Consider the following 17,945-nt stretch of genomic DNA (forward strand, 5'->3'; position numbering starts at 1 on the left):
GCCACGGCCCACGGGCCCAGCCGCTCCGCGGCACGCGGGATCCTCCCGGACCGGGGCACGAACCCACGTGCCCTGCATCGGCAGGCGGACTCTCAACGGCTGCGCCACCAGGGAAGCCCCTGGCTCTCCTTTTGAACTCATTCCTTTTCCTGGAAAAAAAATGTACCCAATAAAACCTTCACTGATGTGGAAGCTTTCCCCGCTTCAGGTGGCTGCGCTGCTGTGTTTGTTCTCAGTCGTATGGAACAAACGTTTGTGTTCTTTTCACGCAGCAAGTGTCTTTTCCTCTTCTTGAAATCTGTTTTTAAAAGCCGTGCTTTCATGGTGCTCAGCTGTTATTTTTTTTCCTGTCTGCGTGCTTGAAAAGGTGGGACCGCCCTTAGCAATCTCTGAAGTTAAGTTCCGATTTCCGAGCAGGTGTGTTTGCATCGCCATCACATTGACTGTTGAGCCCGGACCAGGACTCGAAGATGTTTTATGCCATTTAATTATTGCATCAGCCATGGCTAGACCCCGCTGGTGGCTGGAGGAATAAGACAGGCAGTGAGTTCAGTGAGTGGTCAGCCTGGACTCAGACCCACGGTGGGCCTTTAATCGCAGCTGCGATGCTATGGCCTGTCTCTCAGCCAACCAGGCCACCTGCCCTCCAGGACCAGACTGATGAGTATGTGCACTCTTCTGGCCAAAAGTGGCTTTATTTTAGCTCTCTTTGAGGCTCCTGGCAGTTTCACTTCCCTCATTGGAAACCCCCCATCCTTGTGGAGGGCAGGGCACGTGATTTCCCTGCACAGGCTTTTCAGCTCCCTTCAGATGCTCAGCGAGGTCGCCCGATTTTCTGAAGTTCCTATGGTGGACATGGTGATTGACTCTGTAACTCTGGGTAGAACCAATGCCTGGGGATTTCTGAGACATGGTAGAGGCAAAACTAGAGATCTCAGGGCTAGGTTTTCCACGGAGGGATCCATTAAGTTAAAACAAGAAAAAATAAGAGTTTGCCTGGGTTTCGGGCTCTGGGCTTGTGACAGGCCGCTGTGAGGCTTTCGCCTTCCGCGGGCTTGGCTTTGTTCATGTGCTCAGAAAGCGGGCCCTGCTCATTGGCGATTCCGGAGGAGCGATACTGTAGTAGGAAACGGGGCTTGAGAGTTCAGGCCTGCCCATCAGTGGATAAACACATGTGGCCCATGCACGCGAGGGACTGTCATTCAGCCATAAAAAGGGGGTGCCGACACACACCACGACATGGATGAACAGTGAAAACCCTATGCTCTATGAAAGGGCTGGATGCATGGTAGCGTCTGGTTCCATTTACATGAAACGTCCAGAAAAGGTGAATCTGGAGAGACAGAAAGTACGTTAGTGGTTGCCGGGGCTGGGGGAGGGGGATGGGGAGAGGGTGGTAGCGGGGGCCAGGTTTGGGGTGATGAAATGTCTTGGAACTAGACAATGGTGAGGGGTGCACAGCAATGTGAATGCCCTAAACGCCACCGAATTGTCCACTTTGGAATGGTTAATGGTTAATTTTATATTATGTGAGTTTTTACCTAAAAAAAAAGCATGCAGGCCTACAGTCACAGGCCCTGGGTTCACATCCCGCCTCTGCCTCTGTGGCTAATGGGGCTCCGGGGAGGGACACCACTCAGCTTCCGGAGACTCTGTGGGAGGAGCAGGGTGAAGCCCCCATTCCTGACAGAGCTGCAGCCGGTGGGCTGTGGTGAGGGCGCAGCCAGAAATTGGGCCAGTGTACTGGCCGGCTGAGTGCCCAGATCCCACCCTTGACATTCGCAGCAGAGGCTGAGCTGGACCACGTGTCAGAGGAGACATGGAGAGAACGGTGGTTCCAGCGGCCCACCCATGACCATCCCGTGACGAGCGACAGTCCCTTGTTAGGGCCTGGTCACTCATCCAGGTCCTACCCCCATAGGTATGGGTTTGGGACTCAGGGTCCTCCTGGGCTTTACTCCAGACACCTGGGTTGACCAGCCAGAGGACTGGTTGCTGGACTTTGGTCTGAGTCCGATTTCTTCACACGGATAAAATGCAATCAGCACTTCTGTTCTCATCGTGCACCTCCCTGCATGGGCTCGTCTGGGAAGCAATGCTGCCCTATCCCACTGTTACCAGTTAAAGTGTGTCCCCCCAGAACAGGATGCTGCAGTCCTAACCCCAGAGCCTCAGAATGTGACCTCCTTTGGAAATAGGGCTGCTGCAGATACAATGAGTTAAGATGAGGTCATCGTGGAGTGGGGTGGCCCCTAACCCGGGAGGGCTGGTGCCCCCATAACAAATGGCCATAGGAAGACAGACACCCAGGCCTGGTGGAGGGGCAGAGGTTGTGCGGATGCGGCCAAAAGCCAAGGCCACCGATGACACCAGAGCTGGAAGAGGCAGGAAGGACCCTCCCCTGCAGGCTGCAAGGGGAGCTCGGCCCTGGCGCCGGACTTCAGGCCTCCAGACCCTGGGAGGATAGACTTCAGATGTTTAAAGGCCCCAGTTTGTGGAACGCTGTCTTGGTGGCCCCAGCCCGCTCTGTGAGATTTTACAAAAGATGGAAATCTTTCCACGTGTGGGCCCCCCCTTGGACCTCACTGTTCCGTTACTCTGTGCCAGGTGCGGAGAGATCCCGCCTGGCCAGTACGCAGCATCTCCCCGAGTCTCTCCCTTAACACCTGCATCCCTGCGCCGCCAGCTCCGTGGAGAACCCAGCCTTTCCCGAGTGAGGTGAGGGGCACGCAGAGCCAGCAGCAGCTGGGGAAACTGCCCTGGAGAACCAGCTTGTGGCTGGGAGGAGGCAGAGCATATGGGATGCTGTCCTGCCGGGAGCCCCACGGGGGTCCCGCAGATGCTGATGTGAGCCTGCAGGTCCTCAGGACCCAGGGTGCCCTCCCTCCTCAGAATGGCCGCCTCCGGGAGGGACATGTGGAGGGAAGGGTGGGGGCATGAGGTGGCTTAGAGTGCTCAGCCAGCTCTTGGGGTCCAGCTCGGGCGGGCACGGACTGGGTGAGGGGCTCCGGCATGATCTTTTCTGACCCCGTCCCCAATTCCATCCCGAGTGGACACAGTGACGGGAAGGTCTCAGCTCTCTCTACACCCCAGGCCCACGCGGCTGGACAGCTCCCTCAGGCCCCGGGATGAGACCCTGCTCCCTGAGCCCGACCGCCGAGCAGTCCATTTTGGGGGCGTTACACGTGTCACCCCAAAGCAGCCTGGGCTCCCATGCAGCCCATGGGGCTGCCCTGCTGGCGGAGGGTCTGAGAATCTTCCCCCACTCAGGATACGCCTCTGTTTTACCACATTTTGCCCCTTTAGTTTCCAGAAATGAGTGGGAAATGGAAAAAAAAAAAAAAGGCTAAGGCTAAAAATGTAGCTCTCACAACTTAAAATGACCAAAGAAAGTCAGAGCTGCAGGTAGTGGGAGGTCTTTAGCCTTGATCAGCTTTCTCCATGCGTTCCTGAGAGCTTCTCTGCCCCCGGCCTTCCCGGTCAGCCGAGGGCAACTCTGTCCTCCAAGCTGTTTGCACCAAACCCCTTGGCTTTATCCCGACACCCCACTTTCTCTCGCACCCTCAGCCAGTATGGCTGGAAATCACAGTGCAACTGTGTCCCACATCCAACACTTCTCACCACCGCTGCCGGCTGGGTTCCACCTAGGGTTTGCCCATCACCCCGCATCTCCCCAATTTGAGAATCTGAGTGACACGTACCCCTGCCCTGCAGCTGTCCTCACACCCCTCGGAGCAAAGCTCCCACCTACATGTGAGCCCCAAGACCACTCGGGATGTGGCTCCTCTGATCAGATCTCTGACCTCTTCTCCTGCCACTTTGCCCCTTGGGCACTTCATCCCAACCACGTGGGTCTCTCTGCCGCTCCTGAACCTTCCAGAACCATCCCCACTGTCTGCACGGCCCACCCCCTCACCTCCTGCAAGTCTCCGCTCAGAGGTCAGCTCCTCAGTGAGGCCCACCCTGCCCGGTCACTTGGCTCTCTGCCCACACTTTGCTTTTTTCTGGAGCCCCGCTCACCTGTAGCTTATCTCCCACTTGCTTGCTACACCTGCCGTCTCTGCACCATGTCCCCTGCTGATGTAGACACCACGGGGCCCAGGGCCTGAGCTGCTTTGCTGTTTCGGTCACTGATTTTTCCCCAGTTGTCTCGCACACTAACCGGTACACGCTGGCAGGAGGTGTTCGATAAACAGTGATGTCAAATTGCAGTGAAGCTGTGTGTTTCGTTATGAAATTATGAAACAAACCAAAGACTGTGGCAAGTGGAGCCTGAGTGTCATGCCTCTTTTTGATGTCCACACCTTTGATTTGTGTTTATGTGTTCAGGGACCTAGCACACCCGTAGGGTGGCCCCCTCTGAATTTCCAGAATTCAGTAAAAAGGATCAGAAGATTTCACTTTGCTTAAAAATAATTTTCCTATTTCAATGCCAGTAAAGAAACAAAACAAAACAAACACAGAACCTCGCAAACTGACACAGGAAATTCTGACAGAGAATAATCTCGACATTGAAAAAATATACAGCTTTTATCTTCAATGCAGCAGTTAGTGAACATATCTTAAGGATGGCGCAATCAGAGGATCTTTCTTTCCTGTTGACAGACATTTTAACATTTCCACAGACCTGGGAGCCAGGCATTCCTACTGCTGAGCCTCCAAGGTGTGACCCAACCTGCGTGTTAGGAAATTTGGGGACGAGCTGCCTCTCACGATGGACTTGCCCCTGACAGAGAGGAGGGCTGAGCCTGCCTCCCACATGCCACGCTAAGCAGTGCCGGGTCGAAGCAACTCTTATAATTCTGTCGAGTCTGGAGGGACCTGTGCTCTTTGCCGCCAGAGTTTTCAGAGCTGCTCACCTGGGCTACTTTGTCCTTCCTCCCAGCTCCTGGCACAGAGACTGACGGGAAAATACCACATACACCAGGGTAGGGATGGGAGGTCAGAGCTGCAGAGGCGGATTTCAGGAGCTGAGAGTTCAATTGTGTATTTCAGAAATGTCTGGGAGAGGACTTTGCTGGTGGTCTAGTGGTTAAGAGTCTGCCTTCCGGTGCAAGGGAGGTGGGTTTGATCCCCGGTCAGGGAATTAAGATCCCACATGTTGCGGAGCAACTAAGCCTGCACGCCGCAGCTACTGAGCCTGCACGCCTCAACTAGAGAGAAGCCCACGCACTGCAACAAAGCCTGCGAGCTGCAGTGAAAGTATTTTGTTTTAATATTTTTTAAAATTAATTAATTTATTATTTTTGGCTGCCTTGGGTCTTTGTTGCTGCGTGCGGGCTTTCTCTAGCTGAGGTGAGCTGGGGCTACTCTCCGTTGTGGTGCGCAGGCTTCTCACTTCGGTGGCTTCTCTTGTGGGGCACGGGCTCTGCACGCACGGGCTTCAGCAGCTGTGGCTCATTGGCTCTACAGCACAGGCTCAGTAGTTGCGGCTCACGGGTTCTAGAGCGCAGGCTCAGTAGTTGTGGCACACAGGCTTAGCTGCTCCTTGGCATGTGGGATCTTCCTGGACCAGGGCTCAAACCCGTGTCCCCTGCATTGGCAGGCAGATTCTTACCCACTGCGCCACTAGGGAAGTCCCGAGCCACAATGAAAGATCCCACGTGCCGCAACTAAGACCCAACGCAGCCAAGTAAGTAAGTAAGTAAGTAAATAAACAAATAAATAAATGTCTGGGAGGATATTGTTAACTCTTTATTAACCACCTCCTGTCGTGAAGGCCGTACACTGTGGCTGCTCCCTGCTTCTCCATGGTGAATCGTGCCCGCCCCACACCTGCACCACGCCTGCCCCATGCAGATCCACACCTGCTGCACTTTGCTTCTTTCTCTGGACTTCTCAAATTATAGGCATCAGGTTCTCTGATTGGAGGTGAATTTCTGATTATGTTACCTGAAGCATCTAATACCTTAGCTTTCTTCCATCTACTCAGCTAACACATCATGATCGCTAACTTTGCAAGAACAAAACGTCTGAGGACCCATGGCCTGTGGGTGACCTGTAAGCACCTGAGAACATGGGATACGTCTGAAAACACACATGGGCAGGATGGGCACAGCACAGAGGGCTGGGTGATGGGAGGAAAGTATCACAGGAGTGGAGGCTTTGGGCTGAGCCTGGATGATGGAAAGAAGTTTAGGAGCAGAGCTGGAGGGGGAAGGGCATTCCCAGGAGGGGTCGGCATGTCAAGGGTACTGAGGCAGCGCACACAGCTGATGGGGGACGGCCAGTAGCACCTGGCTTCAGGAGCTGGAACACCTCGGGCAGTTTCCACCGAAAGGATGTTTATTCAGTGCTGTGAGCCAGCAAATAGGTGAGGACACCACCCTTGGGGGGAAACCAGTGGTGAACAAGGTAACAGAACGATGTCAGCAGTGGGTGCCCAGACCCAGACCCGGTGGGGTCAGAGGCTGTGCCCCCGGCAGAGGCCGTCGGGGGCGGGGCAATGGGTGGTGCCCGTGCCGATAGACAGGGCACAGCAACCCAAACCAGGGTGGGGACCTGAGTGCAGAGTTCCACGGGAAGGGAGCTTGGGGTTCCAGATCGCACAGGAAGAAGCCGGTGCTTAATTCCAAGTTTAGTGGAAGGCTCGGTTTTGCACAGGGAAGCAGAATGGTCAAGTTGACATTCCCCGCCCAAATCTCTGCGCTGCTAAGAGAAGAATGCTTTAGGTGGGGACGGGGACGTGCTGGAAGGAAGTGGTGAAACCAGAGGGCTGGCGATATCATTCTGGCTGGAGCTGGGGGCGAGCTTGGGGCAGTGAGAACGCGGAGAATGGAAGGTGGACGTGTGGCATGGAGGGGGGCCACCAACGGGACCCACTGACCCCTTGCACGCGGGAGTAAGGAGCACGGAGCACTGGGGGACTCCCTGAGGCTGGCCTTAGCTCTGAGGAGGCCTCTTGGCAGGAGGGACAAGCCCTTTAGAACGAGGAACCCTGCTATTGCTGGGGTACAGCTGTGCACCAGGCGCAGTCTGGGGGCTCCCAGGGAGCGGGTGTCCCGGGAGAGGAGGAGGGAACAGATGTCAGGCAGGTGGGAGAGTGGGGTGTCCAGGCCTCCAGGGATGGCCGTGGGGAATGCCGGCGTGGGAAGAGGCCGGATTCCTGGTTGGCACAGAACAGACAACAGAGAGTGTGTGGGCAGGCGCCCACATCTGTACTTTTGCAAAACGAGAAAATAACATAAAAGCAAAGGGAGGAAGCTTTGAAGTTTAAAGGCTGGCCAGGAATTCCACAGCACACTCCTAAACTGCAGTCACAGGGACAGGTCCCGCAGACCCAGCGGCCCTCAGGATGGGGAGAGGCAGCGCCTGTGTTTGTTTTCTGTACCGTGGCTTTGAGGGCTGAGATCAACGTCTTTCCTCTCCGTGTGTTTACAGTTTCTCTGCCCAGGCTCCGCGTGGTCCCCAGGAGAATCTTGGTGTCCCAGGGCTAACGCCAGATATTAAAAATAACCTACAAAGAAGAACATCTACCGCGAGACAAAGACTTCTGTGCAGCCAGAGGAAGGCTCTCCATCACCATGAAAGAGGAGATGGAATCACCCGCTTGCTCTTGGGGCTCTTTTTGGGACAGGATGTCACCGTGGGGCGGGTGGGGTCCGGTTCAGGGCCCTGCGGTCCTTTCTCCTCCTGCAAGGCCCCTCTGGACACTGGCCTTTCTCTGTCCCGAAGTCCCTGTGGAAATGGACGGCCTGCGCACCGTTGACACACGGCTGCTCTCTCCCCCTCCCCCAAGTCCCAACCCGGAGACACCCCTCCAATTATCAATACTGTCCTTCCTTCCATAGCTGGGAACACCACCCTCAGAAGCTGCAAGACGTCTGAGCAGGCGCCTTTGGGGCAGAGTTTCCATCAAAGTACAACTGCAGGTCCTTATACCGTAAGATTTCTCACTCAAGTGTAAAGTTCAGGACTTTAGGTTTTCGCCCTGAGGCTACAACTTGTCTTCAACTGAACACATCACAGAGGAAGGAGCAAAGGCTGCACGGCCCCGGAGGATGGCCTGCAATCCAGATGGGCTTCCTGCTTGCTCTGCCTTTCCTGCTCCCCACCTCTCCAGCGAGCTTGGTTTCCCCCATTAAAACCTGGGGGTGACCCCACAGAGCTTTCACAGAGCTTGTTACAACAAATGTAAATGGGGTGTCTGGGGCCTCATCCCCACCCACACAATCCAGTCACCGGGGAGCTTTTTAAAAACACCATTCCGGGCTTCCCTGGTGGCGCAGTGGATGAGAGTCCACCTGCCGATGCAGGGGACACGGGTTCCGGGAAGATCCCACATGCCGCGGAGTGACTGGGCCCGTGAGCCATGGCCACTGAGCCTGCGCGTCCCAAGCCTGTGCTCCGCAAGGGGAGAGGCCGCAACAGTGAGAGGCCCGCGTACCGCAAAAAGAAAAAAGAAAAAAAAAAAATCCTCAACAAAATACTAGCAAACAGAATCCAACAACACATTAAAAGTATCATATACCATGATCAAGTGGAAATTATCCCAGGGATGCAAGGATTCTTCAATATACGCAAATCAATCAACATGATACACCATATTAACAAATTGAAGGAGAAAAACCATACGATCATCTCAATAGATGAAGAAAAAGCTTTTGACAAAATTCAACACCCATTTATGATAAAAACTCTCCAGAAAGTGGGCACAGAGGGAACCTACCTCAGCCTAATAAAGGCCATACAGGACAAACCCACAGTAAACATCATGCTCAATGGTGAAAAGCTGAAAGCATTTCCTCTAAGATGAGGAACGAGACAAGGATGCCCCCTTTCGCCACTATTATTCAACATAGTTTAGGAAGTCCTAGCCACGGCAATCAGAGAAGAAAAAGAAATAAAAGGAATACAAATTGGAAAAGAGAAGTAAAACTGTCACTGTTTGCAGATGACATGATACTATACATAGAGAATCCTCAAGATGCCACCAGAAAACTACTAGAGCTAATCAATGAATCTGGTAAAGTTGCAGGATACAAAATTAATGCACAGAATCTCTGGCATTCCTATACACTAATGATGAAAGATCAGAAAGAGAAATTAAGGAAACACTCCCATTCACCATTGCAACAAAAGGAATAAAATACCTAGGAATAAACCTCCCTAAGGAGGTAAAAGACCTATACTCAGAAAACTATAAGACACAGATGAAAGAAATCAAAGATGACACAAACAGATGGAGAGAGATACCATGTTCTTGGATTGGAAGAATCAATATTGTGAAAATGACTATACTACCTAAAGCAATCTACATATTCAGTGCAATCCCTATCAAACTACCACTAGCATTTTTTACAGAACTAGAACAAAAAAATTCTTAAAATTTGTATGGAGACACAAAAGACCCCGAATAGCCAAAGCAATCTTGAGGGAAAAAAACGGAGCTGGAGGGATCAGACTCCCTGACTTCAGACTATACTACAAAGCTACAGTAATCAAGACAATATGGTACTGGCACAAAAACACAAATATAGATCAGTGGAACAGGATAGAAAGCCCAGAGATAAACCCACACACATATGGTCACCTTATCTTTGATAAGGGAGGCAAGGATATACAATGGAAAAAAGACAGTCTCTTCAATAAGTGGTGCTGGGAAAACTGGACAACTACATGTAAAAGAATGAAATTAGAACACTCCCTAGCACCATACACAAAAATAAACTCAAAATGGATTAAAGACCTAAATGTAAGACTGGACGCTATAATACACAGGAAGAACACCCTTTGACATAAATCACAGCAAGATCTTTTTTGACCCACCCTCTAGAGTAATGGAAATAAAAATAAACAAATGGGACCTAATTAAACTTCAAAGCTTTTGCACAGCAAAGAAAACTAAAAGCAAGACGAAAAGACAACCCTCAGAATGGGAGAAAATATTTGCAAACGAATCAACGGACAAAGGATTAATCTCCAAAATATATAAACAGCTTACGCAGCTCAGAATTAAAAAAATGAACAACCCCATCAAAGAATGGGCAGAAGGGACTTCCCTGGTGGCGCAGTGGTTGGGAGTCTGCCTGCCAATGCAGGGGACATGGGTTTGAGCCCTGGTGTGGGAGGATCCCACATGCCACGGAGCAACTAAGCCCGTGTGCCACAACTACTGAGTCTGTGCTCTAGAGCCAACAAGCCACAACTACTGAGCCCACTTGCCACAACTACTGGAGCCCATGTGCCTAGAACCCATGCTCCGCAACAAGAGAAGCCACTGCAATGAGAAGCCCATGCACCGCAACGAAGAGTAGCCCCCACTCGCTGCAACTAGAAAAAGCCCATGCACAGCAAGAAAGTCCCAATGCAGCCAAAAATCAATCAATCAATCCATCAATCAATTAATTAATTTTTTAAAATGCATAAAAGACCTAAACAGACATTTCTCCAAAGGAAACATACAGTTGTTCAAGAGGCACGTGAAAAGCTGCTCAACATCACTAATTAATTATTAGAGAAATGCAAATCAAAACTACAATGAGGTATCACCTCACACAGGTTAGAATGGGCATCATCAGAAAATCTACAAACAACAAGTGCTGGAGAGAGTGTGTAGAAAAGGGAACCCTCTTGCACTGTTGGTGGGAATGTAAACTGATACAACCACTATGGAGAACAGTATGGAGGTTCCTTAAAAAACGAAAAGTAGGGCTTCCCTGGTGGCACAGTGGTTGGGAGTCCACCTGCCAATGCAGGGGATGCGGGTTTGTGCCCCGGTCCAGGAAGATCCCACATGCCGTGGAGCGGCTGGGCCCGTGAGCCATGGCCGCTGAGCCTGCACGTCTGGAGCCTGTGCTCTGCAACGGGAGAGGCCACAACAGTGAGAGGCCCACGTACCGCAAAAAAACCCAAAAAACGAAAAGTAGAATTACCATATGACCCAGCAATCCCACTACTGGGCATATAACCAGAGAAAACCATAATTCAAAAACACACATGCACCCCAATGTTCGTTGCAGCACTATTTACAATAGCCAGGTCATGTAAGCAATCTAAATGCCCATTGACAGATGAATGGATAAAGAAGATGTGGTACATATATACAATGGAATATTACTCAGCCATAAAAAGTAACAAAATTGGGTCATTTGTAGAGACATGGATGGACGTAGAGGCTGTCATACAGAGTGAAGAAAGAGAAAAACAAATATCGTATATTAACGCATATATGTGGAATATACAAAAATGGCACAGATGAACCGGTTTGCAAGGCAGAAATAGAGACACAGATGTAGAGAACAAACGTACGGACACCAAGTGGAGAAAGCGGGGGAGGGTGGTGGTGGTGTGATGAATTGGGAGATTGGGATTGACATGTATACACTAATATGTATAAAATAGAGAACTAATAGGAACCTGCTGTATAAAAAAAAATAAAATAAGTAAAATAAAATTCAAAAAAAAGAAAAAAGAAAGAAAATTCAGTCCCTCAATTGCACTGAACACAGTTCAAGTGCACAATGGCCATGTGTGTCCAAGGGCTGCCCTGGAGGACGGTGGAGTTCTAGAACATTCCACCATCAGAGAGAGTGTCCACATCCTGATCCCATGACCTGTGGATGTGTGGCCTCACAAGGCAAAGGGACTTTGCAGGTATGATTAAGTTAAGCATTTCGAGATGGGAAATGATCCTGGCATCTGGGGGGGGCCCAGTATCCGCAGAGGGTCCTTATGAGAGGGAGGCAAGAGGGCCTTAATTCGTGGCCATTTGTTCTGGCAGCTGCAGGAAACTCCCTATGGGCTAAAGCCCACTTCACTTGAGACTCAAGACTGGCTACATTTTCCCAAAAGACAAGAAACAATTTGGGCTCCAAACCAAACTTTAAAATGTCTCCTTCCCTCCTGGATCCCACGGGTCTGCAGTGGTTGTAGTCACCCACCCACCCAGTGCTCTGCTCCAGCTGGGGCAGCTGCGCTCAAACCAGTCACCAATGCACCCAAACTCTCTTGTTTGACTCTGTGTCCCATGTAAGCCGACATTAAAGCTTGTTGTGCTGTGTTTGGTCAGCATTGTCATTTGATGGGCAGTGGTGAGCAGTTGTACTTTTTCAGGAAAAACGTGTATAAGGAAGTTTAGGATTGCTTTCTCTGTAGTAGGTGCCAGAACATTGAATAGCCCAAAGCCAGACAGTAAATTGTTGATACGACAGGAAGTTCTGTGATTGGAAAAAAAAACTATAAACCTCTGTCAAAATAAACCACATCCGTAATATAGGGTCCCTTTGGTCTTAGATGTTTTTTGTGGACTATAATAAGTCTGTTTATTCTTTATCTCCCCCAAAGAAATGGAGTTTATCACTGTACCTTGGTAGGCACATGAGTATTTGCTTTCTTTTCTGGGCTGTTTTTTCCACGTTTATCTGACAGTCAGGTAGTGTTGGAAGATGACGTGATTGTTTGCAGAGCTGCATCTCTACCAGAGGGGAATGTGTTTAATGCTGTGAAAATAAAAATACCATGATCAATTAGGATATTATTCAGCCTTAAAAGGAGAGGAAATTCTGACACCTGCTACCACATGGATGAAACCTGAGGACATTATGCTCAGTGAAATAAGCCCGTCACAAAAAGACAAATACTGCCTGGTTCCTAGAGCAGTCAAAATCTTAAGAGACAGAGAGTAGGATGGTAGATGCCAAGGATTGGGGGCAGGGGGGAGGAAATGGGGTGTTAGTGTTTAACGGGGACAGTTTAAGGTGAGAAGGTTCTGGAGGCGGATGGTGCGGATGGTATCAACACAGTGTGAATGCACTTTATACCACTGAGCTGTGGTTAAGATGGTAATTTCGGGCTTCCCTGGTGGCACAGTGGTTAAGAATCCGCCTGCCAATGCAGGGGACACGGGTTCGTGCCCTGGTCCGGGAATATCCCACATGCCGCGGAGCAACTAAGCCTGTGCGCCACAATTACTGAGCCTGTGCTCGAGAGCCCGCGAGCCACAACTACTGAGCCCATGCGCCACATCTACTGAAGCCTGTGCACTCTAGAGCCCGTGCTCTGCAACAAGAGAAGCCACTGCAGTGAGAAGCCCGTGCACTGCAACAAAGAGTAGACCCTGCTCGTGGCAACTAGAGAAAGCCCGCGCACAGCAACGAAGACCCAACACAGCCAAAACTAATAAACAAAAATAATAAATAAATTTTAAAAAAAAGATGGTAATTTCATGTTATGTGTATTTTACCACAATTAAAAAGACCCCACAGTGAGAAACCATTACACCTCGCCCCCCCAGAATGACCACAGTTAAATGGTAGCATGTCCTGAGCAACCACTTTGGAAAACTCCTTGGCCTTGAAGATGGAGGGAGGGGCCACCAGCCAAGAAAGCTGATGCCTCTGGAAGCTGGAAAAGGCAAGGAAACAGATTCTCCCCTGGAGAATGACTCTGGAAGAAAGCAGCCCTGCTGACACCTCGAATTTGGATTTCTGGCCTCCAGACTGTGATTCAATAAATTTCTGTTGTTTTAAGCCCCCCAGTTCATGGCTGTTATAGGTTGAATTGTGTCCCCCTCCCCAATTCACATGTTGAAGTTTGAAGCCCCCACTGTGGCTGTCTTTGGAAATGGGGTTTTTAGGAAGTAGTTAAGGTTAAGTGAGGTCATATGGGTGGGGTCCTAATCCAATAGGATTGGTGGCCTTATAAGAAGGGGAAGGGAGAGAACTCTCTCTGTGCACCAAAAAAAGGCCACTCAAGGACACAGCAAAAAGCCAAGAGAGACCCTCCCAGAACCCAGCCGTGCTGGCACCTGGTCTCAGACTTCCAGTCTCAGAACTGTGGGAAGGAAGATACATTCTGCTGTTTCCCCCCGCCACCCCCAGTTTGTGGTCATTCTACAGCAGCCCCCGGACACTGATATGCCAGGAATTGGGAATTGGGAAGAAAAGACGTTAGTTCCAGTCTGTGTTGCCAGGGCGTGGCCGTCTGGAGAGAGGACACCATGGACCTGAGAGAGGGCTGGGTGGATGACCCCAGTCAGTGGAGCTCACTTGGCCCCTAAGTTCTGTGCACTGCTGTGGGTCCCTTGAGATAGTCCGTGTCCCAGATTTCCATTCCCTATTGTGCTTAAGCTTCCTTTTTTTTTTTTCCTTTTAATATTTATTTATTTTGGCTGCACCAGGTCTTAGATGCGGCACTCAGGATCTTTGCTGTGGCATGTGGGATCTTTAGTTGTGGCATGCAGACAGACTCTTAGTGCAGCATGCATGTGGGATCTAGTTCCCTGACCAGGGATTGAACCCAGGCCCCCTGTATGGGGAGCGTGGAGTCTTACCCACTGGACCACAGAGGGATTCCTGCTTAAGCTTCTTTGAAGTGATTCTTTTCCTTGCAACTGCAAAGTACACTCACAAACTGCGACCTCTTTCTCCATTTTTAATTTCAGAGGTTACATATGATCAGAACATGAAGCCTGGGAAACAATACTTTCTCCTGTTAAAGTCAGTTCTACCCGTTAGCTTGGATGTAGTGAATTTCGGATCCTGCACCGTCTTCAGTGGCTGGAAGGATGAACGGACCTCCCGCTTCATCAGGGGCTGAAGTGGGCGGTAGTTGTTCACCATCGTCTTCTCTTCTTCACCAAGTGCAGAAAACATGAGCGAGCGAAACGCGGCCAGCTGGAACGGAGAGCAAGCAGAGTAATCTGGGTGCAGCTAGGGCGTGAACCAGCTCCCATGTCCCTTGTGTCGTGTAGTCCCCTTCCATCCCTGAATCAGGGATGGCCCCGTATGACCAATGCAACATGGTGGAGGTGACCCCAATCTGGGTCAGAAAAGGCATGGCAGCTTCCACCTTGGCCTACTGGACCACCTGCTCTGGGGAAGGCAGACGCCATGCTGCAATGACTCACAAGCAGCCCTCTGGAGAGGCCCACGTGGAGAGCAACTGAGGCTTCCAGCCAACAGCCAGCACAACTTGCCAGCCACGTTGGGAATGAATCCTCCAGCCCCAGCTTTCAAATAATTGCAGCTGACATCTGACTGCAACTCCACAAGAGATAGATCCTCAGCCAGAACCACCTGAATTCTGACCCACAGCAACCCTGGGAGATAATAAATGATTATTGTTTTACTAAGCCACTAAATTTTGGAGCTATTTGTTACACAGCAATAGATAACTAGTTTATATACTATAAATGCTAATGTAACATTTGAACTAAGAGCCCATTTTTTATGTATCATCACATCTGTTCTCCGAATATACTATGTGCTCTGTGAGAATAGCTTTCATGCTTAATTAAACACAGAACTGGGATTATATCTGCATAGTGACCACCTACTGAGCAAGTCAGGTCTGCATGGCTGAGGGAGAGCCCCCTGGAGTTGTGTAGGGTGTGGAGCATGCTCTTCCAGGCACTCAAGCATGGTGTGCCCACTCGTGTGCACCTGTTTTCACCACTTGTTGACTCTCAGAAAAGCCTGTTTGGCAGGCCTGTCCCTGCCGTCCAGGGGATGCACACACTACCTCCCCAGCCCCCTGCGAGGGTTGGGGGCTCTGCTCTGGATTTTGGTGTAATACTCACCCACCACTCTGCCTTAAAACTATTGACTTACGTTTCTATTTTCCTGCTGGGTAGCAGTGCACAGAGACTATGGTCACTGCTCTGTGTCACCCCTCCATCCCTCCTGCTCGCCCACCCTCTCCTGCTACAACATCTGACATCTAATAAGTGTTTATTATGCATTTGTTGAGTGACAGAGGGGTCTTGGTGACAAGAGCCATTTTCTTTTCTTTTTTTTTTTATTAAATTAATGTGTTTTTTTAAGTCTTTTAAAAAATTAATTAACTAATTTTTATTTTTGGCTGCATTGGGTCTTTGTTGTTGTACACGGGCTTTCTCTAGTTGCGGTAAGTGGGGGCTACTCTTCCTTGCAGTGCGCGGGCTTCTCATGGCGGTGGCTTCTCTTGTGGTGGAGCATGAGCTCTAGGCATGTGGGCTTCAGAAGTTGTGGCAAACGGGCTCAGTAGTTGTGGCTCGGGGGCTGTAGAGCGCAGGCTCAGTAGTTGCTCTGGGGCACGTGGGATCTTCCCGGACCAGGGCTGGAACCCGTGTCCCCTGCATTGGCAGGTGGATTCTTAACCACTGCACTACCAGGGAAGTCCCAGCAAGGGCCATTTTCAACCACGTCTGTAACAGTTCTGGTTCGGGGGAAGGGTGGGTGACGTGCACCCACATTCCACCTTCAGCCTTTCAAAACAAATAGCATCATCCCATGACTTTATTTTATTTTAAACTTTTTTATTTATTTATTCTTGGCTGCATTGGGTCTTCGTTGCTGCACGCAGGCTTTCTCTAGTTGAGGTGCGTGGGCTTCTCATTGTGGTGGTTTCTCTTGTTGTGGAGCACAGGCTCTAGGCACATGGGCTTCAGTAGTTGTGGCTCGCAGGCTCTAGAGTGCAGGCTCAGGAGCTGTGGCGCACAGGCCTAGCTGCTCCACGGCATGTGGGATTATCCCATACCAGGGCTCTAACCCACGTCCCCTGCATTGGCAGGCGGATTCTTAACCACTGTGCCACCAGGGAAGCCCCATCCCATGACTTTAAAATTAGAGGCTGCGGACTTCCCTGGTGGCACAGTTGTTGGAAATCTGCCTGCCAATGCAGGGGACACAGGTTTGAGCCCTGGTCTGGGAGGATCCCACATGCCGTGGAGCAGCTAGGCCCGTGCGCCACAACTACTGAATCTGCGTGCCACAACTACTGAGGCCCACACGCCTAGAGCCCATGCCCCACAACAAGAGAAGCCACTGTAATAAGAAGCCCGTGCACCACAACAAAGAGTAGCCCCACTCACCGCAACTAGAGAAAGCCCGTGCGCAGCAACAAGGACCCAATGCAGCCAAAAATAAATAAATAAAACAGAGAAATTTATTTTAAAAAATAAAATAATATAAAATTAGAGACTGTTTCACAGAACTGAAAGGCTGGAAGGACTTCCAAGGACTCATCAAGAGCCCTCAGAAAACATAGAGCTGAAGGCGAGGTGATGAATGCTGCTGTGATCGATTAGAAATGTCTGTCCTGGGCAGAGGATGGGACAGTGGAGCATGCTTGCTGCATATCTGTCATCCCTAAACTGTGCCCTAGACAGAGTTTCTCTAGATTCTGGAGATTTCCAGAGAAAAAGATACTTTAACTTTTTAAAAAGTATATAAGTAGTATCTAATTATTTTAGAAAAAATAGAATATTTAAATAAGGACGAGAAAGAAAATAAGAACCACTGCAGATCTGTGACCATGGGACAACCAGGGTTAACTTTTAGGTGCACATCTGTGTGACAGCTTAGGGCATTGCTCAGCAAATAGACACTCACCTCCTCCCTGCCCCACTGGCGTTGGCCTGGCCATCATAACTTGCTTTGACCAACAGGATGTGAGCGGGCGTGATGCAAGCAGACGCCGTAAATGTGCATGTGCGGTTTAGCTTGTCTTTTGCATTTCTGTCACGTGCCATGAAATCCAGCCCTGGGTGGCCACTGGTCCGAGAAGCATGAGAGACACTGGACCCAACCCAACCCCTAACCATGGCCTAAAACAGATTCTCCCAGCTCCCAGAGACCCTTGAGCAGGAAAATAAATGCTTATTATTAGTCACTGAGTTTTGGGGTGGTTTGTTACGCAGCATTTTGTAGCAACAGCTAATACAATCCTGGAATTTTCTCTGGGCACATATAGTTCCATAACTTCTTCGCACAGCATGAGAGAAAACCCTCTGCGGTCTTGATTTCCTACTGTTCTATCAGCCAAAGAAGCAGAACAGACTCTAAAAGCTTCTCTTCTCCCTCAGTGACCCCACTTCTTTCACAGCTCTCCAGCATTCACCTATGACATCCTTTTCTTAGTTAATTCATTCATCTAAAACACCCACGGAGGTCCCAATATGGGCAAGGACGCATGTCCCAATTATAACGTCACTTCTGTTCTTTTTTTTTTTTTTTTTTTTTTTC

General features: G+C 50.1%; 1 protein-coding gene across 1 annotated transcript in view; it reads right to left on the reverse strand.

Moving 5' to 3' along the window:
• Positions 1 to 14,365: 14,365 nt before the first annotated feature.
• CA5A (carbonic anhydrase 5A) overlaps positions 14,366 to 17,945 on the reverse strand; it is a 30,019-nt gene continuing 26,439 nt past the window's right edge. Inside the window, exon 7 of the mRNA XM_007468429.1 lies at positions 14,366 to 14,615. Coding sequence (XP_007468491.1) covers positions 14,397 to 14,615 — 219 coding nt within the window. The 3' untranslated portion in view covers positions 14,366 to 14,396. The remainder of the gene's footprint in view (positions 14,616 to 17,945) is intronic.

This window comes from Lipotes vexillifer, unplaced genomic scaffold (genome assembly GCF_000442215.2).
Source record: "Lipotes vexillifer unplaced genomic scaffold, Lipotes_vexillifer_v1.1 scaffold23, whole genome shotgun sequence".
Taxonomy (NCBI): domain Eukaryota; kingdom Metazoa; phylum Chordata; class Mammalia; order Artiodactyla; family Lipotidae; genus Lipotes; species Lipotes vexillifer.